Source organism: Diaphorina citri, unplaced genomic scaffold (assembly GCF_000475195.1).
Source record: "Diaphorina citri unplaced genomic scaffold, Diaci psyllid genome assembly version 1.1 scaffold2056, whole genome shotgun sequence".
NCBI classification, from domain to species: Eukaryota; Metazoa; Arthropoda; class Insecta; order Hemiptera; family Psyllidae; genus Diaphorina; species Diaphorina citri.
The window spans coordinates 13,318-41,202 of NW_007379481.1; the positions used below are offsets into that span (position 1 = coordinate 13,318).

The 27,885-nt window shown below is 36.3% G+C and overlaps 1 protein-coding gene across 1 annotated transcript; it reads left to right on the forward strand.

The window, feature by feature from the left end:
- Positions 1-8,877: 8,877 nt before the first annotated feature.
- LOC103518042 (filamin-A) lies at positions 8,878-26,125 on the forward strand (the record flags this gene model as incomplete). Its single annotated transcript, XM_026829950.1, has 10 exons — positions 8,878-9,018; positions 10,546-10,827; positions 11,210-11,374; positions 13,090-13,329; positions 14,119-14,312; positions 14,940-15,165; positions 15,747-15,962; positions 16,569-16,772; positions 17,142-17,194; positions 25,832-26,125. Coding segments are annotated over 10 exons (1,853 nt in total), but the record flags the coding sequence as incomplete, so codon positions are not given.
- Positions 26,126-27,885: the final 1,760 nt, after the last annotated feature.

Consider the following 27,885-nt stretch of genomic DNA (forward strand, 5'->3'; position numbering starts at 1 on the left):
CAACAACAACAACAACAACAACAACAACAACAACAACAACAACAACAACAACAACAACAACAACAACAACAACAACAACAACAACAACAACAACAACAAAAAGAAGAAGCAGAAGATGAGGTAGAAAAAAAAGAAGTAGCAGAATCAGACGACACAGACTCCTAACGGTTAGACACAGAACAGCTTACCAGCCTCCCCCTTATTGGGGGATTTTCATTAGAAACAAATTCCTTCCCATCTCTTTGATGTTTCTGAAATATGCTCAGTCAGCATGTATTTCGGCGCTACTCATTTCACATGCATGCATTCTTAATTCGCAATTCGCATACCTAGAAGAGTTATGTTCCATAATATCCGGTCATGTGACAAATCTCCCATGTTTTGTGTCTCCAACAGAGCCGGCTGCTGAGAGAGACTGGAATCGAAACTACCAGGGAGGACATTTTTCGAAGATAAATTGTGCTTTGGACTCTTTCAAAGACGCTGAGAACAGCAGGAAAGGTTCCTAACACCTATAATTTTTATGAACAAAATACTGGCTCTCAAGTCGCACTGAAGCATCAATTCCAAACATCTGATTGGACAAAATTGTCTTCAGTAAGAATGAGAATTTTCGTTCATAAATAATACCGGTGTAAGCCAGTCTAGTAAGCTCGGTGTTTGGCGCGTCTGCCTTGTAAGCGCCAGGTTCCATTCCTACCCGGGGCGGATTTTATCCTAAACAGACCTAAATAATATCTACCATAAAAATCACTGTATTTTTTCGTTGGATTATTTGCCTGTCTTCACATAGGTACATAGATAGCTCTGTTGTGCCTCAACCAGAAATTACCCACACGACACTGGTTCCGCCAGATTTATGTAGCTAATATATTCCTAATACCGACCGATAAATGGAAAACTGCAGCAGAAATGGCATCTGGCCATGTACCATCTTGGAGTAAATGTGGATATGGGGCACCGATTTATTTTCTCTGAAATCAAAGGACACAAAACATTCGTGAGGTGACAAGACGTGAGGTGACAAGACTAGCACGTGGAGAGTGATACCATAACGTATAGATACGTTATGGTGATACATTCCATGTTTCATGTCTTGCACCCCCCCAATGATGTCATCTTGGAGAGTCACTTTTGTGGTTGATAAAGCACTGAGTGAATTCTGGCTTTGATGAACTTTTCCTCGAGTTCTGTGTTTTTTGAATGAAGAGAAATGAAAGGTGTTTGAACATCTGAGATAAATCATTGATCATTAAATGCAATTCAGATAAAGGGGTTAAACTTGTCTTGTGGATTTCAAAGGTACGTACAAATAAAAAGTCAATAACTAGGTAGGTACAATCAAAATTCAATATTGTCCACTTCCAACCATTAGACTACAATATGCTGACTTCAAAATCAATCTCCGATTGTAGAAGTTCGATAAGGTTTACGTACAAGAATATTGTTTGAGAACAAATAGAAGAACTTCTCTAGACTGACGGAGAAGAATGGCATAGAAATTATGTTTGATGCCGTTTTCAATGAAAATCATGTTTCGCGAAATTTAAGAAGAAGAAAAATTAATATAAAAATATGATGACAGGCTAGGGGAGGGGAGAGGGTCAGAATCGCGCCCACATTTTGTCTAAGAAAAATAACAAGTCTCATTGTTATAAAAATTTAATTTTTAGAAACAATGTTACGATCGAATAGAATCGAATAGCTTCAACAGAGAGGGAGATATTTTGGCACTTTTGGCACATCCACTAAACACTGAATAAACTAACTTCTTGCGCTACTCAACCTGTAAAGAAAACATAGTTCTGTTGGCACATCCACTATTCTTATTTAGTCTAAAATTTTACCATGAAAATATTAGTGCAAGTCCTTTTTCCTTCTGCAAAGTATTCTTCTTCCTTCTAAATCTGTATAAGAAAATACGAGCACTTGGCACATCCACTAAAATTTTAGTTGTGTAAATCCTTCTTTCCTTCTACAACATCATTCTCCTCGAGATAGAGCCAGTTAAACATATCGAATTACTAAGGACATGAATCTGAACCAAGTCACCATAATATTATCTTGACCGAGACAACTGACGAAAGATGAGTAGAGACCAAATCTCTGGTGCATAAAGCTTGACCGTTGACCGTCATCGGGATTATCTCAGAGTTTGATACAGACAACAAAAAAAGTGGAAATGACTAAAAATATATTTAGACTACTACTCTACCTATTTAGACTGATAAAATCTATGTAAGTAGGTATAGGCGGTATCGGTATAAAAAGAAACATACTTTTGTCTGTAAAACATACATTGCTTAGAATACCAACAACCTATCTGTTTTCCCATTTAATTTTGTAAACACTTTCTCTATAAAAAGTCATCTACCTATTAGTAACGGAACTCACACTAATACCTAGCTTTTACTCGTATTTCCATAGTGTCTAATAATCTACAAGTTCAAGGTTTATCTAAGTCTTCTTTTCATTATATACTCAAAAATGAATGAACAACTTCTATAAATTTATTTTGATCGAAATGACTAGCTATGACATATAAATGCGCATAGCGACCGGTGCCAGCATGGTAGGTAAACATTGGATTTTAGGATTATTGGGAAAATCCTACAATGCTGCAGTGAGCACCAAAGTTGCGACATAATAACACAAAGAAACTGCATTTATATTTACTATTTTTACACTGCATTTACATTATTTATTCATTTTTTTTTTCTCGTGAAAACATAAAATAATAATAAATACCTACTAATAATAATAATAATGACTTTGAAATGAATGAGATTTGAAAAAAGAAGGGACTTGAGGGACGAAATTTTTTGTGGAATTTGAACCACCATGTTTGAAATTTTGTTTTGCGTCAGCAGAGATTCACACGGAGTACATTAATTAATATTATTCGTGTTCTGGGCTTCATAAAAAATATTTGAATATCAAGTAGAAAAGAAAAAAAAGCGACGTGTTTAATTTTACATCTGATAATTTTGGTTTGGTAAGTAGAAACATTTGCTCGTACCTACCTGCCTATGACTAATTATCGTAAAAACATTAAAATTGCATTAACCTTACTCATCGTTTTTGTTTTTCTGCTTATTTGCAAAGGCGGCTGTTTTTTTTTCGAATTCTATTTTTACTTCGTTTATTATTTTCACGTTATTTATTTTTACTTTTTTCATATTTACCTATCCGAGTAGGTTATTTTTGTTTTTCTGCTTATTTGCAAAGGCGGCTGTTTTTTTTTTCGAATTCTATTTTTACTTCGTTTATTATTTTCACGTTATTTATTTTTACTTTTTTCATATTTACCTATCCGAGTAGGTTGGAACGTAGGCATAACGAATTCTGATTTCTGATAACACAAATATTTTGTTTTGAACCTCTGTGCAGAAACCTCTTGTTTTTGTATTACGTTGATATTTTTAGCTATATCGCTGATGTTAGTTGGTACACTCATAGATGTTGTTAAACCCAATAATACAAAGAGTTCTTCCTACTATGGCATTTTCAAAAGCTTGGACATGAACCCATTGGTAGGATGAAGGATCTTCTCAGTCCCATCCTCGCATAAGGATTACCTGTGGTTAGACAAAGAGTTACAGGGCTTAGACAAAGAGTTCTTCCTGCTATGGCATTTTCAAAAGCTTGGACATGAACCCATTGGTAGGATGAAGGATCTTCTCAGTCCCATCCTCGCATAAGGATTACCTGTGGATCTTTTTCTATCCGTAGATATGGTTTTAAATTTAAACCTGGATGACAAAACTCCAAATTACTTCGCTTTAGATTTTCTGTTTTTCAAAAGTATGGTAAGTTATCTACCGACTTGTTTTGAACAAGTTGCTTTTTCAGGCACAAATGGATTTCGAGGATTTAGCTTTTTTTGTTTCTTTCTTTGTCATCGATTTTCCCAAAGAGAGATTTGAACTCTTTATTTTTCTTTGGGTTTCAAATGTGTACGTGCTTCCATCTCTGTAATATCTGAGCTTGAGATTTGATGAACGGAAAAAAAATAACTAAGTAGGTACCTACTTACATTTTTGCCCCTAGATAGTCATCGCCCCCTTTATCGCTCCTTTTATTGATCGCCCCCCATATCGCCCCCTAAGGCTTCATCGCCCCCATGAAAATCTCCATCGCCCCCAAGGGGGCGATATCGCCCAGGTTGGGAAACACTGTTCTAGGCTACTCCAGACACATTATTTTTAACACATTAACTTAAATTTTATACCACAATGAGGTATGTGTACAAAGGCAGAGACTGCAAGTGAATCATATAAAGAACAATTTTATTATTTGAGTAATTTATCGCCAATGTCATTCGACACTCTCTCTCTCAGGCAGAACGAGAAGTGAAATGAAGGTATTCGTGAAAATTAGTGGATGTGCAAAATTTACCTATTCGAGATGCTTGCTTCTACGGCTCTTATTTCTTGATCTGTATGAAATGTAATGACTTTTATGAGAATGTCCTTTTTCTAGGACATAATATAGGTCCTTATTTATATAATAGAATAGAATATACCTTGTTTATCTTGCTGGTATAGGACTGAAAAGTCCTTTTACCCCCGCAGTCAAAACAAGGTCTTATACATATTATATTTTGACATGATGGTTATGGGAAACACATTTTACATTTACGTGGATTATGACAACAGCTTTATTTTATTATTATTATTATTTTAAAAAAAAGGTTGGATATAAAGTATGTTGTTTGCTTTCAACTACTTTTATTACAACTAGTATTATACCAACAACCTATCTGTTTTCCCATTTAATTTTGTAAACACTTTCTCTATAAAGAGTCATCTATTTGTAACGGAACTCACACTAATACCTAGCTTTTACTCGTGTTTCCATAGTTTCTAATAACCTACAAGTTCAAGGTTTATCCAAGTCTTCTTTTCATTATCTACTCAAAAATGAATGAACAACTTCTATAAATTTATTTTGATCGAAATGAACTAATCTTGTAGCGATCTGTCAAGTTTTGATTGAAGCAAGATGATTCATGTATCATCTTTTAGATTGTTGACTTTAACACAATATTCGAGATACATTTTTTATTTGTCTTTTTTTATTTATGCATTTTGTCAGCTCCCATGGCGTAGTGGTCACTGCGTTCGCCTTGCACGCGGGAGACCCGGGTTCGATTCCCGGCGGGGTTAAGAAATTTGTATCATCCAAATGATTGATTCCGTGACTGGCTGTTGAGGAGCCCACTCAGCCTCGTGAGGAAAATGAGTAGCTATGACATATAAATGCGCATAGCGACCGGTGCCAGCATGGTAAACATTGGATTTTAGGATTATTGGGATATTGGGAAAATCCTACAATGCTGCAGTGAGCACCAAAGTTGTGACATAATAACACAAATCGCACGAAGTTTTTTAATATGTAAGAGAGTATCGTATTATTTTTATTATTATTATTTTAAATATGGACTGAGAGTAGGAGAAGAATAGAACCTATTGATAATTTGACCAATTCCTTACAAAAAAAAAAGATTCCTTATAGCCAGTTTTGTAGGCTTCTTGGATTCCCAATTAGACAGATCTCTGGCAAGAGCTTGATTACTTTTATTATTTCCTCTCTATGCCAATTATTTCCTCTCTTTTCTCGATTAGACAAATAAGTCATAATTATTGTACCTCTGTAGCTATTAAATATTATGATACGTATACCTAATGTAAGTACAGGTGAAAAAACATCCTTACAAAAAAAAAAGATACCTTATAGCCAGTTTTGTAGGCTTCTTGGATTCCCAATTAGACAGATCTCTGGCAAGAGCTTAATTACTTTTATTATTTCCTCTCTATGCCAATTATTTCCTCTCTTTTCTCAATTAGACAAATAAGTCATAATTATTGTACCTCTGTAGCTATTAAATATTATGATACGTATACCTAATGTAAGTACAGGTGAAAAAACAAAGTGTAAGTAATAACACGAAACAAAATCCAACTACTTATATTGTTTACACGGGAACAATTATTCGAGTATTATTTGTTCATTGTACTCATTACTTATTGTTGTTTTCTTGAGCTCTTGCCAGGGATCTGTCGGTTTTTCATGTTTTCGGCAAAATACCCGGTGTTATTTGTTCATTGTACTCATTACTTATTGTTGTTTTCTTGAGCTCTTGCCAGGGATCTGTCGGTTTTTCATGTTTTCGGCAAAATACTTTAATATTTGGGCCCCCCACCAAACACATAATAACCTGTCATCACACTTGACTGACTTTGATACTTTTCATCATTTCGGCACGATTTCAAGTGTTCTTTTTTTTTATTGAACGTTATTTACAGAGGGAAACTACAAGTGTTCTTTGAATATACCTGGATGATACGATAGGCAATTAAAAAACTTCTGGAGGAGGAGGAGGAGGAAGAGAAGAAGAACAAGAAGAAGAACAAGAAGAAGAAAAAGAAGAAGAACTGAACTGAACAAGGTTATTATATTTTCAACAAAACAAATTATATAAAAAATAATCCCTAAGCTAAGAAGAAGAAAAAGAAGAAGAATAAAAAGAAAAAGAAACTGTTGGTTGACTGGCACAGAATTGACTCTCTATAGCTGTAGTTCTGGTAAGCTGGAGTTCGTAGGTTCCATTCTGTAATTTTATACCTAGCTGTAAAGGCCTTTAGAGTGACCTTTTTGTCCTGCCCAATAGGGTGACCGAGAGGACATCATCATTGTCTATTTATTATTTAATGATAATAATTATCTCCAACGAAATACACGCGCATGTAATTTGAATGATGAGACGTATAGAAATCATATTTTCTACCTATCAAAAAGAGTTCAAAATCATAGAGGCATAACGGCCAGAGAAAAATATAAATCAAATTAATAGAAGAAAAAAAAAATCATAATGAGAGTTTCAGACAATTAATAAAAGTTTATATCGCTCTGAATTCCGAATAAATATTATTATAATATTTTCACTGGGCAAATAGTTATAATTAGAACCATTTTATAGGCTGAATTCCACTTCAAATTTCAGCAGTGGCGTAGAGATATTTGCGTGGGCAGAACTCTTAGGAGATATTAGAAAAAAATCTGAAAAGTTAGTAGAGCGAAGACGAACACGGAAAAGAAAAGTAAGTTCTTTATTGTAGCTGAACCTAATTTAAGGAAAGACTAAATGCTAAAATATTCAATTGCATACCAATACATATATCAACAACTGAATAAAAAGGAAGGATGAGCTAAAAAGGGTAGAAATTTCACTCGAAAAGCGTGAAAAAATTGAAAACCAAAAATGTCTTTAAAGTCAAAAAGGAAATTTAGCTAAAAACAATACAGTTCTTTCCTTCAATTTGAACACATAAACACCCTCACAATACGCTTCTTTTACACCTCCAATCACCCCCTTTTCACGCTACTGAAAGTAGGGGAGGACACACAAATGGTCACAACCAGGAATTTAATAGTTTCCTGTTTCGTGAAATTATCACATACGGGAATTATAACTTTGAACATTTTGGCCTACGTTCAAATCCCACCCCTTACCTTTACGAAAAGACAGCGCATAAAAACGCGTGTTTTTCCCCTCGTAATTATGATACAGTTGAACCTGGATGTAAGAGAATCCAAGAGATCTTCTCTTATAGAAAGTTTCTCTAATTTAAAGTTCCCACATTGGGGAAAAAAATAGTCATAGGGTGACACAAGTTGGGGTGGAAGAACTCTACTATTATTGGGTTACTTCTCCTGATTTAGGTTGTTAGAATGCTATATTATAGTATTTATACTTAGTGTCAAGCTTCCTGATATAGAGTTCAATATTAGAGTGCCGGAATTCAGTCACTCGATTGGGTTTCCGGCCCCCTAGTTTTTTCCTCAGTGTAAAATTTATTTAGCTTGCCCTAATAGAACGGAAAAGTCTCTTTACCCCGGTAGTCTAAACAGGATCTCGTGTAAAATAAAAACCTGCTTCTCTTAGTGTAATTTATTTAGCTTGCCCTAATAGAACGGAAAAGTCTCTTTACCCCGGTAGTCTAAACAGGATCTCGTGTAAAATAAAAACCTGCTTCCTAAATAGAGGTGTTTATTTTACATGGAAGTTTTTGGTCCAAAAATTAAGGTACCGAGCAATTATTTGTCTCTTTCAATTCTCCTATATCCAGGTTTGATTGTAATACATTGATTAGTGAATATCTAGGACCTAGGTACTTTTATATTTATTTATAGTTTAGCCAATTTTCCGCCTGGTAGGTATTACCTTCTAATAATAATTTTATTGAATACAACCTCGGTGTGTTACCTAACTTGCACTCCGGAGGACTAGGGTTTAGTTCCCGCCAGATTTGAAGTTTTCTGGCCATGTGCTTGGATTTTGGAGTGTTTGGACAGCATTAAGAAGAAGGACATAGAATAGAATAGAAAGCAGTTAGAATAGAATACACCTTTAAAGACCAAGCACAAGTCCTCACGATGGTTGACTGCGGTTCAGGATGAGCCAGCCAATTTAACATGGAGCTAGAGACCATCACCCCGGTGTATAGCAGATACAAAAAGACATTTTTTCTTTTTCTACTATCGCCATTCGGCGAAAGCTAAAGCCGCTACAACAACAACAACAACAACAACAACAACAACATTAAGCAGAAAAGAACTATCCATAAGGCAATTCCCCTTATGGATGGTTCTTTTCTGCTTTATCTTGCCCGAATAGGACTGAAAAGTCCCTTTACCTTAAGCAGAAAAGAACTATCCATAAGGCAATTCCCCTTATGAATGGTTCTTTTCTGATTTATCTTGCCCGAATAGGACTGAAAAGTCCCTTTACCACAGCAGTCTACCTAGATAACTTAGAACTATGTTGTGGTATCTTTTACTTTATTTACATTTAATTTTCTCTTCTATTTTCAGCTTTCACCAAAATGCCCTCCGGAAATGTAGATAAGCCAGTGATTGAAGACAACCATGATGGTACCGTGTCCCTGCATTACGACCCTAGGGAAGAGGGACTTCATGAGTTGGCCCTCAAGTTCAACGGAGACCATGTTCAAGGTAGGTGGAATTTCGGCTCTAGGTCTACCAGCCAAAGACAAAAAGCTAATAATAATAATAATAATAATAATAATAATGCTTATTTATACTGCTCGCATAGGACTGAAAAGTCCCTTTACTCCAGCAGTAGGCTACTGCAAACATCTTCTGTCTAACTTATGAAAACATATTTGAAAACAACGTTTGAAAATCTGCTTAAACTCTCCAAAGTCTCCATACTATCTCTACCTATATCTTTAATTCTTGAAGATTCTGTCCAAAGAATACACTGATCTTGGGCCTTCATTTAGAAAAACTTACTCGCATTTCTTGGTTTTCTAATTTTCATTCTAAAATACCAACCCCATTGTTTTGTTTTCCCAGGTTCACCATTAAATTTCGGCTCTAGGTCTACCAGCCAAAGACAAAAAGCTAATGTGTCCCTTAAAGACATCCCACTAATGTGTTAAGGAGGACGCGTCCCTTAAGGACGCATTAGGTTTTTGTCAGAACCAATCAAACTGCTGCTGAACTTCTTGCAGAAGGCAGCATTAAGGTAGCTAAACTTCAAGAGAAGGCAATATTAGCTAAACTAGCTAAATTCCCATTTTGATTGTTTCTTTTGCACTAAAACAAATATTAGCTAAACAATGTAAGAATGAGCAACTTTAGAGAGATTAAAGATCTCAAGTATCTTTAAAATTTTTGATTTTCATTGAAAAGTGGGGAAATTTTACGATTTTTTTTTTTCAATATTGATTTTTAACAACTCTCCGCATTGAAAAAGGCATTTTACCCAAAAGGGCCAAGCAGGGTTAAGCCCTTCTTGCATCCAAGTCTTAAATTGAGAGACCTTCAAACATTGTCTCTTCTGAAAGGGCTCATTACTCATATGTATACAGGTAATATTATAATGTTTCTTACAAGATTGATTTAAATAAAAATAATTCAGAGAGAATTCGCTCCCCCTTTGTTGACTAATAAAGATACAAATGACCGAAACAATGCCTCAGAGGAGCAGTAAACAAAATTCTGCCTTTTTCATTCGTTTTAAATAATGTATAATTCTTTGGGAAGCTCCCTTAGTTTTACGTCTGGTTTTCCAAGTCTCCTGTGTCCTAATAAAAAGGGAAGGAAAAAGAAAGACACCTTTTCCTTTCTAAAAAGACTAATTTGAAGTTCCGAGCTTTGAGAACTAAATTTCAAACACAAAAAGACTTTCAATGTTGAGAAATAAAACTGAACTTAACTTTTCAGAACATTGTATTTATAGGTGAGGCAGCCTATTATAAATTCTATACCTAAATTTCAGGCTTAGGTAAACAAAGAAATAAAAGAAGCTAAAGACTTTTTCAGTGCGTCACATAGAATTCGTGCATAATTTCGACTTTAAGTACATATTTTCATTACTTACTTACTTACTTTCTGTCTCCGTGAGATAGGAAAGGCACCTACCTCACGGTATTGGAAGGATTGGGGTTTAAAAGTCCCTTGTGGGCACCCAGAAAAATATCTTACATCTTAAGTAACTGATTCTTTATTTCACAGGATATGGCGGTTTGTCCCTCTCAATCGAGGGACCGAGCAAAGCGGAAATCCAGTGCAAGGACAACGCCGACGGATCTCTCAACATTTCCTACCGACCGACGGAACCCGGCTACTACATTATCAACTTGAAGTTCGCTGACCACCATGTTGAAGGATCGCCGTTCACTGCCAAAATCGTCGGAGAGGGAAGCAACAGACAGCGGGAGAAAATTCAACGACAGCGGGAAGCTGTGCCTGTGACCGAAGTGGGCAGCACTTGTAAACTAACGTTCAAAATGCCAGGTAAACTTACATTAATTTTTTTCAATTCAATTTTCAAATTTTCATTCATTTGGCATAATCAATACATACAATAAAGTACATAATATAATGGGTACAATACATGTTTAATTAATAATTATAGTCAAATGATGATCTCAGGAGTTAGTTTGCTGCTACATCATCTCTTTCAGGAATGGTTGGGTAGGAAATTCCCATTCAAACAATTGAATCAGCCTCATGGTTCTGGTATGGTATGATAGGTAAGAAGTTCTGAGATGCTTCAGCCCATAATATGTAAAACATGTAGGTAACTTTTCTAGAGAACATATGAACGATTTAAATCGACCAAGAAGTAGTCAGACATGATGACATTTTCATTCCTGTACAATTTCTTCGTCTCCAGGAATCACTGCTTTCGATCTGTCAGCCACCGTCACATCACCTGGAGGTGTCACTGAAGATGCCGAGATCAATGAAGTTGAAGATGGGTTGTACGCGGTTCACTTCGTACCCAAGGAATTGGGAGTGCATACGGTGTCTGTCAGATACAAGGACATCCATATCCCAGGTAGGTGCTCTCAAGATTGGGATCCCCTAGAAAGGATTTCGTCGAGTGGTCCGATATTCCCCATCGGTGCCCTAAATCACCAAAGTATGGAAAAGTATTTACAATTCCATATCCAGATTTCCCAATCCTAGAGAAGAAAAGTACCAAACGAGGGCGAAGATCTTGACCAACAACAATGACATTTAAGCAACGTTCAAATTTGCCACAAGATAAATATTTTCAAAAGGAGAATTTTAGACAATAATGTACGAAGCGGAAGGTTATATAGCGACACGTTTATTTTTAGATTCTTTGCTTTAATCCCCTATGCAACTAACAGTAGCTATAAATAAAGTCCAAGACAAGGTAGCACAAGTTTAGATCGACCAAGAAGTAGTCAGACATGACATTTTCATTCCTGTACAATTTCTTCGTCTCCAGGAATCACTGCTTTCGATCTGTCAGCCACCGTCACATCGCCTGGAGGTGTCACTGAAGATGCCGAGATCAATGAAGTTGAAGATGGGTTGTACGCGGTTCACTTTGTACCCAAGGAATTGGGAGTGCATACGGTGTCTGTCAGATACAAGGACATCCATATCCCAGGTAGGTCCTCTCAAGATTGGGATCCCCTAGGTTGCCCTAGAAAGGATTTCGTCGAGTGGTCCGATATTCCCCATCGGTGCCCTAAATCACCAAAGTATGGAAAAGTATTTACAATTCCATATGTACAAGATTTCACGCAGGATTGGACTGACTGGCGCAGGCCCTCAGGCCGAAAAAAAACGGCCTTTAAAAAAACATAGCATCCATAAAACTTGAAGAGAATGTTCTCAAATATTTAGGTATTCGTGTTAACGAAAACGAAAATGAGCAGTCTGTTAATCAGTAGATTTAAATTACCGTTTTCAAACATGAAGGAAATTCTGAAATACGAAGTTTAATAAAGGGTTTGATAAACGGTTGTCAGCTGAGAATAGTGATATATTTAGGAAGTTCAACATTGTTTTAGGTAGGTATTTAGTAAGTTACAAATTTTAAAGTTATGTCCGATCCTTTTCAAAGATTTGAACAGACACTTTGCGGATGTTTTCTTTATGAACAAGATTTACAAAAGTATTGTGTCTATCACTAATCCTAAATCTCCGTGGAGCTGAAATGTGCTTGAATAATTGGAAATTTGGAGAAAAGTACACTTCTAATTTTACTAATGAGGCTTTTATATTGTAAATATTGCACACTATACATTGTCTTTCATGTTAACTTATTATTATTATGTTAAGGCGGTCTCTTCCTGATCCCTTGTGTGCCGCGTCCATTTTAATTTAGGACTATTGCACTGTTCATGTTAACTTACTAAACTTATCTTGGAGATGAAAGAAAAAAAAAAAAAGGGAGTGGGGAGGATCGATATTTTCAGTGGATGTGCAAAAAAATACCAAGTTTTCTTAGACAAAATAAGAGCAGAAAGGGATGACGAAGTAAAAATGAATTAATGAAGTTCCAACTTACTTTTAGTGGGTCAGCTGAACTCCGTACACAAAAAGCCCACTCTGAGGCTTGGGTGTAGGGGCAAACAGCCCTAAAAGTGGGTTAAATCTACTTTTAGTGGATGTGTCAACACGACGCAATATAACGCCCCAACACGACGTAATATAACAGAAACCTTGTCAGAATCACTGGATTTGAAATTATGTATTTCTATACTCTATAAATTTCACTTATCCCATTTCCAGGATCCCCATTCCAGTTCACGGTAGGTCCACTGAGGGACGGTGGGGCTCACAGGGTACACGCTGGAGGTCCCGGTCTGGAAAGGGGAGAGCAAAACCAACCCTGCGAGTTTAACGTTTGGACCCGGGAAGCTGGAGCAGGATCTCTGGCCATTTCCGTGGAGGGACCAAGCAAGGCTGAGATCGACTTCAAGGACAGAAAAGATGGATCCTGCTACGTCAGCTATGTTGTGGCGGAGCCTGGTAAGTTAGATCTTTATTGCTGTCGAATCTGTCGATAGTAAAATTATTACTTCATAAGCTCAATAAAGTATAGCACGAATTACTAAATAATGATTTCAGTGCAATAGTCCGAAATAAAAATGGACGCGGCACACAAGGGATCAAGAAGAGACCACCTTAATAATGATTGTGTAAGTTGAGCGGCAACCAAGTAAGCTAGGCTTTGTTTAATACCTAGTTAAGACCACAAACTGAGTTAATTTTTAGTTTCAGTCTGATTGGTTGGTTAACTTAAATAATTTTAATGTCAAATTGTGGTCTCGGCCACAAGTGTTCTATTCCTCTCTTTAACATAAATTAATATAGTTGCCGAAAAGAGACCCAATTTGTCAAAGTATTTTTCCTGCTAGAACTTCACTATTTTATACAAATCCATTTCAGGTGAATTATTAGCTGAACAAAATAAGCACGATTTGCCCAATAATGATTTCAGTGCAATAGTCCTAAACAAAAATGGACGCGGCACACAAGGGATCAAGAAGAGACCGCCTTAATAATGATTGTGCAATTTGAAAGGCAACCAAGTAAGCTAGGCTTTGTTTAATACCTAGTTAAGACAACAAACTGAGTTAATTTTTAGTTTCAGTCTGATTGGTTGATTAACTTAAATAATTTTAATGTCAGATTGTGGTCTCGGCCACAAGTGTTCTACTCCTCTCTTTAACATAAATATAGTTGCCGAAAAGAGACCCAATTTGTCAAAGTATTTTTCCTGCTAGAACTTCACTATTTTATACAAATCCATTTCAGGTGAATACAGAGTTGGAATCAAATTCAACGACCAGCATATTCCCGACTCTCCCTACAAACTCTTCGTATCGCCCGCCATGGGAGATGCCCACAAATTGGAAATCGCCCAATTCCCTCAGGGTGTTGTCATGGCTGATAAACCAACTCAATTCCTTGTGAGGAAAAACGGAGCAGTAGGAGCTTTGGATGCCAAAGTAAGTTTGGTAATCAAAACAAGAGCTGGATTAGTTCAAACCAAGTTCCAATATGAAAAGAAGAGTACCTATTTAACCAATCAAATAAAAGCTTTTCTCATTTCCATAAAGTGAAAACTGGCTAAAAATGAATGAGGTCCTAATAGCAGTCTAAATACAAAGGAAAAGAAAATACACATCTCTTTTGTTGGAAGAAAACTTCACTGATCATTGAAAACAATTTATTTCCCCCTTTTTTTTTTCAACAGTTTATTTACGTATATTTTCTTCAAAATGTCAATAACGAGATGTAATAGTCAAAATGGCGATTTCAAATTATTTTCCTCCCTCAATTATCCAGTAGTGTAAATTTGGGCGCGATTTCAGTAGATTTCTTTCAGGATGAAGATGGAGACTTATATGGGGTGTGATTTTCTTGCATATTTTAAAAGTGGGGAATAAAGAGCCAATGAACTAAAGGTTTTGAGTCCACTATACAATATATTTATGAACTACTTACTGACTTTCCGTGTCACGGTGTCGGTTTTGGGAGGATTTTCATGAACTTAAATATACGGATTAATGAACTTTAAAGTATTCCATCCATGAACCCACTACAAGATAAATTACCTTCTCGTCCGTTTTTAGGTCATTTCTCCATCAGGAACTGAAGACGACTGCTTCATTCAGCCCATCGATGGTGACAACTACTCCATCAGATTCATGCCCCGAGAGAATGGTATCCATAACATCCACATCAAATTCAATGGCGTGCACATCCCAGGGTCCCCGTTGAGAATCAAAGTCGGAAAAGGAGAGGCTGATCCTGCTGCAGTCCACGCGACTGGAAACGGATTGGCAGAGATCAAATCCGGTGAGTAGCGTATTCTTAGCAGTTAACGAAACACACGTCTTCTGGAGTAGAATAGAATATACCCTGTTTATACTCCCAGAATGAGACTGAAAAGTCCCTTTACTCCTGATGCAGTCTAAACAAGGTCTTTCTAGATGTTTCGGGGACGTTTTATAGAGGTTTAGAAGATGATTTCTATAGGCATTGAACAACTCGAAGGTATCTTTGAGAAACTCACAAGTGACAAAAGTCGAGTCTTCTACAAAACCAGAAGGCATCTTCTAAAAAATGTAGAAGATGTCTTCAGAATTAGGAGACTGGCAGTAAAAATAGGGGATCAGAATTGCTCTTAATAATTTTAAAAGCAATTCTGAACCCCAATTTTTACTGCCAGTCTCATAATTACCACGTAGCATTTCAGGTCCTAGCTCCCCATCTATAAATCATCCCTGTAATAACACTGGTTAGCTGGTCACTGCTCAAATTGCGTTTAACCTAACCTATAATAACACTGGTCACAGCTCATTTGTGATAGCTCCTTTTTGTAGCAATTTTGACGTGACTTCTGAACAATTACCATCATTTCCTTCGTTTGATTTCAGGTGTAAAAACCGATTTCATCGTCGACACTTGCAATGCCGGAGCTGGTACTTTGGCGGTCACTATTGACGGACCTAGCAAAGTGTCCATGGATTGTACCGAAGTTGAAGAAGGATACAAAGTCCGCTACACGCCTTTGGTGCCTGGAGACTACTATGTCAGCTTGAAATACAATGGTTATCATATTGTGGGCTCTCCGTTCAAGGTCAAATGTACTGGTGAGTAAACAGGAGGGCGTGGGTTCCATCCCACCCAAAGAATGGAATTCTATCCCTAATTGTTTGAGTAATTGACACATAATAATGGAGCTCTAAAGCTGGGTCCACACATAGTCGATGCCGTCGATCGATAACAATAAAGATTCACCTCTTTACCTCGTCGGTCGATGGGGTCGACTAAGTGTGGACACTCCTTAAGGGTTAACTACAAAAGGTTGTAAATTCCGAGGTGACTTTGTGCTGAAATGTTTACGCATTATACTTACATAGATACTTTTCAGACTTTTGTTCTCAAAAGGAAATCATTTGGAAATTTTAAGACTTTTGTTTTAAAAAGGAAAATTATTTGTCGAAATTCCTGCTTATACAAATTTCAAAATTTTCAAAATTCGAAATTCCTTTTATACAAATTTCAAAAATTGTCAAAATTTCAGGCAAGGACCTTGGTGAGAGAGGAGGCCAGGAAACCTCTTCGGTGACGGTGGAAACAGTGCAAATTGTTCTCGAAAGGAAATCATTGGGAAATTTTAAGACTTTTGTTCTAAAAAGGAAAATTATTTGTCGAATTTCCTCTTATACACATTTCAAAAATTGTCAAAATTTCAGGCAAGGACCTTGGTGAGAGAGGAGGCCAGGAAACCTCTTCGGTGACGGTGGAAACAGTGCAAAAGGTCGCCAAGAACAAAACCCAAGGTCCTGTCATACCCATCTTCAAATCGGACGCCTCCAAAGTCACCTGCAAAGGAATGGGACTGAAGAAGGCGTATGCACAGAAACAGAACATGTTCACTATCCATTGTCAAGACGCTGGTAAGTGATTCTAGTACATAATTTTCCAGATGAATATGGCAGCAAGGAGTCATCGACCCAAAATGAAAGAACCAATCAGAATGCGAGAACTCCTTGCATTGTTGCAATTAAGGTAAAGGTCTATTTTTATAAACTCTCTCTTTTTCTTCCGGAACACAAAACACTAAATGACTGCGAAATTTTAAATCAAATGGTGCAAAAATTTTGCCCATTTTGATTGCCAACAAAAGTTTGATTTGATTTTTTGAATTTTCAAGGTGACGGTTTACATTTCTATTGGCTGATATCAAAGTACCATTCCATTAACTTTGATACTGCCCATGCAAACAATAATGTTCTTGAGGTTCATGTTTGTTTGTTTTGTTTCAGGCAACAACATTCTCTACGTTGGAATCCACGGACCCAAAGGACCATGCGACGAAATCTACTAATGTGTCCCTTAAAGACATCCCACTAATGTGTTAAGGAGGACGCGTCCCTTAAGGATGCATTAGGTTTTTGTCAGAACCAATCAAACTGCTGCTGAACTTCTTGCAGAAGACAGCATTAAGGTAGATAAACTTCAAGAGAAGGCAATATTAGCTCAATTAGCTAAATTGCCATTTTGATTGTTTCTTTTGCAATACAACAAATATTAACTAAACAATGTAAGAATGAGCAACTTTAGAGAGATTAAAGTTCTCAAGTATATTTAAAGTTTTTGATTTTCATTGAAAAGTGGGGAAATTTTTGATTTTTTTTTTTTCAATATTGATTTTTAATAACTTTCCGCATTGAAAAAGGCATTTTACCCAAAAGGGCCAAGCAGGGTTAAGCCCTTCTTGCATCCAAGTCTTCAATTGAGAGACCTTCAAACATTGTCTCTTCTGAAAGGGCTCATTACTCATATGTATACAGGTAATATTATAATGTTTCTTACAAGATTTCATGAAGAATTATCATCAGCGCAGTAATTTAACATAATAACATATGAATGTGGTTAAAACGCCTTGAAATTTTGTACAACGCAAACAAAAACCGCGTACGTGCTTTAAATATTTTCCCCCAATTAAAATTTTCATGTTTCTTTTATATTAAGCATAATTAGGTCTTAATGTTTTTGATCTTTTGTTTTTCGAGGCTAGTTCTTTTATCTAAAAGCTAACGTAGATGTTTATAATAATGTGAGGAGTTCCCATTACTTATTTTATCTACATAATTAGGTATAACGAATATTTTCAAAGGGATGTGACATTTAATTTTACCTATAGGTATGCGAGGAAAACAATCAAAAGAATAATGAGGATGACTTAAAAATCCAAATAACAGATTGAAAAAATATCCATTTTCTTTAGTAATAAGTTGAGGTCCAGTCTGCAGATTGACTGACATTATGAAATTAAGCGAGGTCTATTATTGTTCATAAGTTCTGAGATCGATAGTGAATACTATTTTCACAGTACCTACCTAAAGTAATGTTGGTACTTTTTGTATAAACCGGCCTACAAAAACTTATAACATACAAAGTTATGTAAGGAGAGCATGTTGTAACAAAGTAACAAACGACATTTTCATTGAATAGCACCTAATATTTCATGCCCCTATGAGCTGTGTTGAATACGAACAAAACGCCTTGTGCACAATTTTGTATTTATACAATACTCAAAACACATTAAAAATGATACAATCTTAGATGTTTAAACGTTGGAGAGAGAAAAATGTGATACAAACACACATTTGTAAAACAGATATAAAATAAATTCATTTTTATTTTCATGCGTCTAAAATAAGATTCGCTGATGGCGTTTTCTTTAGAAGCCGCGACGACGTCTGATAAACATCTTAGATGTATTTTTATAAATCTGTGTTCGTGATAATATGACGAGAGAGACATTAAAGCTAAAATTTTATCATGATATTTTTTGTGTTTTAAGTAAAACAATCTATGCGGTTGAAATATTTCAATATTTGCTCTTCAATTTACAAAATGAACTATGGCTTACATGGCAGGTAAAAAGCAAAATTTGAGGAAAAACAGAGAATTGTGTGTTTTCGCACAATTAAATAACATAACATTGCGACATTGTTTATTTCTAACATAAGTTACCCTCCGTACTAAACACTGATTAACACTTTGCAAACATCTTCTGTCTAACTTGTGAAAACATATTTGAAAACAACGTTTGAAAATCTGCTTAAACTCTCCATACTATCTCTACCTATATCTTTAATTCTTGAAGATTCTGTCCAAAGAATACACTGATCTTGGGCCTTCCTTTAGAAAAACTTACTCGCATTTCTTGGTTTTCTAATTTTCATTCTAAAATACCAACCCCATTGTTTTGTTTTCCCAGGTTCACCATTTAAACTGTACGTAGATTCAATTCCCTCTGGTTATGTTACTGCTTACGGACCCGGTTTGATCTCTGGAGTTTCTGGAGAACCATGTTTGTTCACTATTTCTACCAAAGGAGCGGGCGCAGGTAATTGAATAGCTTCTTCTTCTTCCTTCTTCTTCTTCTCCTTCTTCTTTAACTCCGTACACAAAAAGCCCACTCTGAGGCTTGGGTGTAGGGGCAAACAGACCTAAAAGGTGGGTTAAATCTACTTTTAGTGGATGTGTCAACACGACGCAATATAACGCCCCAACACGACGTAATATAACGGAAACCTTGTCAGAATCACTGGATTTGAAATGTATTTCTATACTCTATAAATTTCTCTTATCCCATTTCCAGGATCCCCATTCCAGTTCACGGTAGGTCCACTAAGGGACGGTGGGGCTCACAGGGTACACGCTGGAGGTCCCGGTCTGGAAAGGGGAGAGCAAAACCAACCCTGCGAGTTTAACGTTTGGACCTTCTTCTTCTTCTTCCTTCTTCTTCTTCTCCTTCTTCTTCATCTTCTCCTCCTCCTCCTCCTTATTTCGAGCAGCCTAATGTAGATAGGTCCTGTCGGATTCTCCCCCCACTCTGAAGTTCGTTTGCCCTCTTTTGGTGTGATAGTCCTTTACTGAACCACAGGAAATCCAAAATGGCGTACCATCGGAATCGATTTCGTTTCCGGAAGGTTATGTTTGCACTAAATCGATTTGTCAATTCGTTTGTCAGTTTGAAACATCTGAATTTTCTTCAAATCACTTTCCACAGGAGGCCTGTCTATGGCCGTCGATCTTCTTCTCCTTCTTCTTCTTCCTTCTTCTTCTTCTTCTTCTCCTCCTCCTCCTCCATATTTCGAGCAGCCTAATGTAGATAGGTCCTGTCGGATTCTCCCCCCACTCTGAAGTTCGTTTGCCCTCTTTTGGCGTGATAGTCCTTTTACCTGTGGATCTTTTTCTATCCGTAGATATGGTTTTAAATTTAAACCTGGATGACAAAACTCCAAATTACTTCGCTTTAGATTTTCTGTTTTTCAAAAGTATGGTAAGTTATCTACCGACTTGTTTTGAACAAGTTGCTTTTTCAGGCACAAATGGATTTCGAGGATTTAGCTTTTTTTGTTTCTTTCTTTGTCATCGATTTTCCCAAAGAGAGATTTGAACTCTTTATTTTTCTTTGGGTTTCAAATGTGTACGTGCTTCCATCTCTGGTTATCTACCGACTTGTTTTGAACAAGTTGCTTTTTCAGGCACAAATGGATTTTGAGGATTTAGCTTTTTTTGTTTCTTTCTTTCTTTGTCATCGATTTTCCCAAAGAGAGATTTGAACTCTTTATTTTTCTTTGGGTTTCAAATGTGTACGTGCTCTTGTGCACGTGCACAACGTGCAAGCTAATATCTGAGATTTGATTAACGGAGGTTTTTGAACACTTCCTAGAAGGCTTAAGGGCGGCGCGGCGCAGAAAAGCGCGTCGGAAAAATTATTATTTCACACCTGGTTATTCACAAGCCACTTTACACTCCCGCCTATGTCAATTTAATTTCATATCCAAGTGCATTTTAAATTTATTTTTACATTCGAAAACATTTTTTTCGTAGGTATACAATATTAGTTTTGAAATAAGTAAAGAGATATCTGTATCATTGGATAGGATTCAAAATACGAAGAAAAAAAATTATGTTCAAACAAATCGATTTGTCAATTCGTTTGTCAGTTTGAAACATCTGAATTTTCTTCAAATCACTTTCCACAGGAGGCCTGTCTATGGCCGTCGAAGGGCCAAGTAAAGCGGAAATCACCTACCACGACAACAAAGATGGTACTGTTGCCGTCTCTTACCTACCGACGGCACCTGGAGAGTACAAGATTGCCGTCAAGTTTGGAGAGAAACACATCAAGGGCAGTCCGTATCTGGCGAAAATCACAGGTAAATAATCAAATCGTGAATTTATTTATGTTAAAGCGGAACCTTTTCACAACTTTTGTGGATATCACAGCATTACTAAGTGCCTTCTTTGCAATTAATTTCCACATTTCAATAATCTTTTTACACTAGTAATGCCGCCACTGGTCACTACTCGATGAAAATAGCTACTAAATTGTCCTCACGAGGCTAAGTGCACCCTGAACTCCAAGCACAGAGCCGAAAAAAACCTCGGCCCCGCCGGGAATCGAAATCGCGACCTCCGGCGTACAAGCTGAGTGTGATACTCACTCGTAGCCAAAAATAAATAAGAAACAGTAATATCAAAATGTACCTTTCATTTCCAGGCGAGGGCAGGAAGAGAAACCAAATCTCCGTCGGGTCCTGCAGCGAGGTTTCGTTTCCCGGCAAAGTCTCCGACTCTGACATCCGTTCCTTGAACGCGTCCATCCAAGCCCCGAGCGGTCTCGAAGAGCCTTGCTTCCTGAAGAAAATCCCCAACGGAAACCTCGGAATTTCCTTCACGCCCCGTGAGGTTGGAAGCCATTTAGTGTCCGTCAAGAAGATGGGTGTACATATTAAGAATTCGCCGTTCAAAATCAATGTGGGGGAGAGGGAAGTTGGAGACGCGAAGAAGGTCAAAGTCTTTGGACAGTCTCTGACTGAAGGAAAAACACATGAGGAGAATCCGTTCACGGTTGACACCAGAGATGCAGGTGAGTGGTAGAATTTTGGGGCTGGTAAGGCAGTTTGCACTTAGGACGGAATTGATTAGCACCTAATATCGGACCTTATCCTAATCGAATCGTTCTCGAGGAAAATTTCCTACGAATCGATTACAATCCATGTGTGAAACGTTTAAGCTAACAGATTTTCCTGTGTGGGTGTTGGAAAAATTCTGTCCTTTAATAACAATACCAGCTATATTTTCATCAAAATATTATTACCAGTGACATGTTTACTCTGGCCACTCAAGTTGTACGAGTAACTGAACTCTAAAGCTACATAGTTTTATAGAAATCAAGGAACATGATTGCGACACCGGAATCGATTAGCACCTAATATCGGACCTTATCCTAATCGAATCGTTCTCGAAGAAAATTTCCTACGAATCGATTACAATCCATGTGGGAAACGTCTAAGCTAACAGATTTTCCTGTGTGGGTGTTGGAAAAAGTCTGTCCTTTAATAACAATACCAGCTATATTTTCATCAAAATATTATTACCAGTGACATCATGTTTACTCTGGCCACTCAAGTTGTACGAGTAACTGAACTCTAAAGCTACATAGTTTTATAGAAATCAAGGAACATGATTGCGACATGGAGACAAGGCTATAAACTGAATGAAAGAAAACAAATGAGGGAAAGTGTGGAAGGGAAGTAAACTTTGAAGGCTTTACTGGAGAAATAGAAAAGACTGGAAGTTAAGAGAGGGCGAAAGAAAAGAGTAGAAATACCCAGCGGATTTGAGTAGAAGAGCAGTAAAAGCTAGAGGTCGAAAACAAGGGATTTTATGTCATATTTATTGGTACTAGTAAGTTTTGTCCAGTGAGAATCAACACCAGTTTATGCGTTCTAAATATCTGCGATCCCAGGAATAAATAAAATTCAAACTGATTTAAATATATCCCAGGGTCCCCGTTGAGAATCAAAGTCGGAAAAGGAGAGGCTGATCCTGCTGCTGTCCACGCGACTGGAAACGGACTGGCAGAGATCAAATCCGGTGAGTAGCGTATTCTTAGCAGTCAACGAAACACACGTCTTCTAGATGTTTCGAATGATGTTTTAGTTCAGCCAGCGAATCCCGATTTGGAGGATTGTAATCATCCCATCCTCGTCGCCAATTTAGTAACGAACACGAAGTTTTTTTTTTATAAATTTATTCGTACCAGCTCACTGGCTGAACTATACATCATCGAAGACGTTTTATAAAGGTTTAGAACTTTAGAAGATGATTTCTAGAAGTATTGAGGAATGCGAAGGTGTCTTTGAGAAACTCACAACTCGGGTTCAAAACCAGAGATGTCTTAAGAATCATGAGACTGGCAGTAAAAATTGGGGTTCAGAATCGCTCTTAATAATTTAAAGAGCAATTTAAAATTTTTAACCCCAATTCTGAACCTCAATTTTTACTGCCAGTCTCAGGTAGCATTTCAGTTCCTAGCTCCCCATCTATAAATCATTTCCTTCCGATTTTAGGTGTAAAAACCGATTTCATCGTCGACACTTGCAATGCCGGAGCTGGTACTTTGGCGGTCACTATTGACGGACCTAGCAAAGTGTCCGGTGTGGAAGGGAAGTAAACTTTGAAGGCTTTACTGGAGAAACAGAATAGACTGGAAGTTAAGAGAGGGCGAAAGAAAAGAGTAGAAATACCCAACGGATTTGAGTAGAAGAGCAGTAAAAGCTAGAGGTCGAAAACAAGGGATTTTTATGTCATATTTATTGGTACTAGTGAGTTTTGTCCAGTGAGAATCAACACCAGTTTATGCGTTCTAAATATCTGCGATCCCAGGAATAAATAAAATTCAAACTGATTTAAATAGAGTTTTGCTGAGGCAACGAGGAAAAAGCTGGGGTAACTATTTACCAAGTGATTTTTTCCTGGTTAATGATAACCAAGTCTTTTGTGGTTATATTATAAATCTTGAGAAAAGTACTTACAAAGTAAAGTCGTTATCTATTAGATACCCTCCTATTTAGTATCTATTTTCTCTAAGGTAAAAAAAACTACCTAATTTCACTTGAAAAATCTTACCCACTTTTGTAGGTATTTACCTACTTCTCAGAAGCCATTGTACCTAATCTTTACCTAAGAGACCGAAAGATTCGAAAGAATGTGAGTGTAATTCTCGAGCCTTCTTCCGAGTCAATAAATTTTCAAATCGTTTGACTTGCGAGAAATAGCCATATCCCATTTACCAACGTTGGCATTGTGGTAAGGGGATCGAAGTAGATTTTCAGGCATTTCAAATGATGTTCCAATTTCAGGTCCTATTATTCATTCTTATTGTTCAAGCAATTATATCCTTGTTAATGAATTCTATTACTGCGAAGAACGTAAGCGACTTTTAAATACAAGGGTGAGACAGTATAATAAATTGTTTATCTTGTCATCCCCCCCTACCAATCTATATTGTTTGGAAATTTTTATATAGACACAACAGAAGCGCAGATTTAATTCACTGATAAATGGTTGTAGGTTTTTTTTCTTCCCTCCCCTTGTTTTTATTTTTCACACTTAAACTCCAAGCGGGTTTATTTTGTTACAGATTTCCTTGCTAGCGGGGTCTTCTTTAAATTTGTTAGTTTTCTAACCTAAATCTGGATAAGCTGTTGCAGTTTTACCAAGAAAAAGTATTGGAATCGGAACAGGGCAATATTATTTTTAGAAAACTGATGGTATACCGACTCAATTGATTAGTTGCTGAAACACCCAACAATATTGGAAAAATAGAATAAGTAGAATGGAAATATTTCTGAGATTAAAAGGCCCTTTAATTCACACAAACAGTCAGGTACCTACTCCAGCAAAAAGTAGGTATCTTTCAAACATCGCGCATATCTGCTACAAATTTTATTAGGTATGTGTATGTACCTACTTACCTTCTTAATAAATAGATCAAAATTTTTTACATCTAATCTACATCGATTCTATACATAATCTATCTTCTGACTTTTCCAAGTCATAAAATCGATTTTCCAAGGAGTAAAAGGTGCTAGGAAAGTGACTTCACAAGACAAATTGGTTTAATATGTATTACCCCTGGATTATCTTGTATCAACTTTATCTACTTCCCCTTTCTTCTTGTTTTTACAGTTTTGTTCATCCACCTTCTATTTTTCACTAAATCACAACATATGCCTATTTTTTGCTCCCGGCACAGTTGGACCTTAGAGATTTTCTGCCAAATTTGATGAAATATTCTTCCGTCCGTCTTTGTCCTTCCGTCAATTTGGTTTATGACACTATGATTTAGAAAACATCATGAATTGTAACTTGTAATAAAGATTCTATCTAAAGCTATGCAATTACAAAGCTTCAAAATGGGTATCTCTTTGAGCAAAAAATAGGTACTTGGTTTGGTCAAAATTAAGTTGATTTCGAAGTTTTGTGTATTCCAGATTTCCCCAGCTGGACCCGTAGATGCCTTTTTAAAACAAATTTCTGATGACTTACAAGATTTCACGCAGGATTGGACTGACTGGCGCAGGCCCTCAGGCCGAAAAAAAAACGGCCTTTAAAAAAACATAGCATCCATAAAACTTGAAGAGAATGTTCTCAAATATTTAGGTATTCGTGTTAACGAAAACGAAAATGAGCAGCCTGTTAATCAGTAGATTTAAATTACCGTTTTCAAACGTGAAGGAAATTCTGAAATACGAAGTTTAATAAAGGTTTTGATAAACGGTTGTCAGCTAAGAATAGTGATATACGAGTATTTAGGAAGTTCAACATTGTTTTAGGTATTTAGTAAGTTCCAAATTTTAAAAGTTATGTCCGATCCTTTTCAAAGATTTGAACAGACACTTTGCGGATGTTTTCTTTATGAACAAGATTTACAAAAGCATTGTGTCTGTTCACAATAAAATAAAAATGTTTTCAAATAGGTAGTTAAGGAAATTAGATATTCAGTGAATTCAATAATGTCAAATTTCGCAAATTTTCAGTCAGATTTTTTAAAGTTAAAACAGCAATATTATAAATTATTTATTTTATTTATTATTTGAATCTACTCATCTAAACTTGTTAAGTAAAAAAATATAAAGACGAAATCTTCACCCGACACACCGGCAGAAACAACTTCGAAGTGAAATACATCGTCCGTGACAGAGGAGAGTACCTCCTCATTGTCAAATGGGGTGATGACCACATACCCGGCTCTCCCTTCAAAGTTGAAGTCTAAGAATGGAAAAATCGGCTCCTGTAAGAACTCTGTCTTGATATCCACATTCCATGATACTACCAGGATGTACAAGATTTCACGCAGGATTGGACTGACTGGCGCAGGCCCTCAGGCCGAAAAAAAAACGGCCTTTAAAAAAACATAGCATCCATAAAACTTGAAGAGAATGTTCTCAAATATTTAGGTATTCGTGTTAACGAAAACGAAAATGAGCAGTCTGTTAATCAGTAGATTTAAATTACCGTTTTCAAACATGAAGGAAATTCTGAAATACGAAGTTTAATAAAGGTTTTGATAAACGGTTGTCAGCTAAGAATAGTGATATACGAGTATTTAGGAAGTTCAACATTGTTTTAGGTATTTAGTAAGTTCCAAATTTTAAAAGTTATGTCCGATCCTTTTCAAAGATTTGAACAGACACTTTGCGGATGTTTTCTTTATGAACAAGATTTACAAAAGTATTGTGTCTGTTCACAATAAAATAAAAATGTTTTCAAATAGGTAGTTAAGGAAATTAGATATTCAGTGAATTCAATAATGTCAAATTTCGCAAATTTTCAGTCAGATTTTTTAAAGTTAAAACAGCAATATTATAAATTATTTATTTTATTTATTATTTGAATCTACTCATCTAAACTTGTTAAGTAAAAAAATATAAAAATAATTTTGTTGATTTCATCAACTTATTTTCTCCTCAAATGAGGACACATTTTCTGTAAAATAAAACTTTGGTTTTGCTTCAAAAAGTTCTGCAATTTTACCATTAGTTTATTGAACAAAAAAGTTTTTGATTTAGATAGATCATAGATCTGATTTCGAGTTTTCTTCTTCAAATTTGTATTTATCTATTTTAAAAGACATAAGATTACAACTTTGATTTCGTGGTATTAAAAGAGACATTCTTGTGTTTTCAATTTGTTCTTGAATGATTTGCATTAGGTAAAACTATTTCAGATTTCCCAATCTTAGAGAAGAAAAGTACCAAACGAGGGCGAAGATCTTGACCAACAACAATGACATTTAAGCAGTAGACAAAGTTTCCTTTGTCAGTCGCAGACAAGGCAACGTTCAAATTTGCCACAAGATAAATATTTTCAAAGGAGAATTTTAGACAATAATGTACGAAGCGGAAGGTTATAAAGCGACACGTTTATTTTTAGATTCTTTGCTTTAATCCCCTATGCAACTAACAGTAGCTATAAATAAAGTCCAAGACAAGGTAGCACAATAATGAATGGCCATGTCCCACTCTCCCAGGAAAACAGTAAAATAAATTCTTTATAATAAACTCAAATTTACACCAAGCTGACGTAAAGTTTTAAAAAAGTCTTGGAGGAGGAGATTTTTATTAGTTTTAAATCCTGGTCAATCTTTTATGTATCCGAACCTAAACATAGTTTATTGATTCACCTCTATACCACCTATCTACAGTGTAGGTAAATATAAATGCATCATTTTATACGCCTTTTGTATAGAGTGAAAACCTCTTGTTTTTGGTAAAAAAAAAGAGGTTACTTTAACTTATCCCTCTGATGAAGTTTTTTGAACTTACAATATTTCAACTTATTGTTCCCAAGTTTCAAACGAAAAAAAAAAAAAAAAAAAAAAAAAAAAAGAAAAAAAATGAATGATTTTATTTAGAAATATTAGACTGGTGCGTATGTACCAACCTACGTACCTACCTTTCTACCTCCCCTAAAATAACTTCACAAGCTTTCATCTTTTCAAAACTGCCTGGGCACTGGCGAAATAATAATGGAGTTAAATCGAGTCAAAACAACTTCGGAGCCTTGCTGACAGTCTATAATACAGATGGAATTATTTTTATTAGAAAATAATAGGAAAATTTTCAACTCGAGATAATAGTTTTATTGCAGTCAAAAGAGAAATCTGTCCATCTCCCACCCCTATGTGTGTATCTC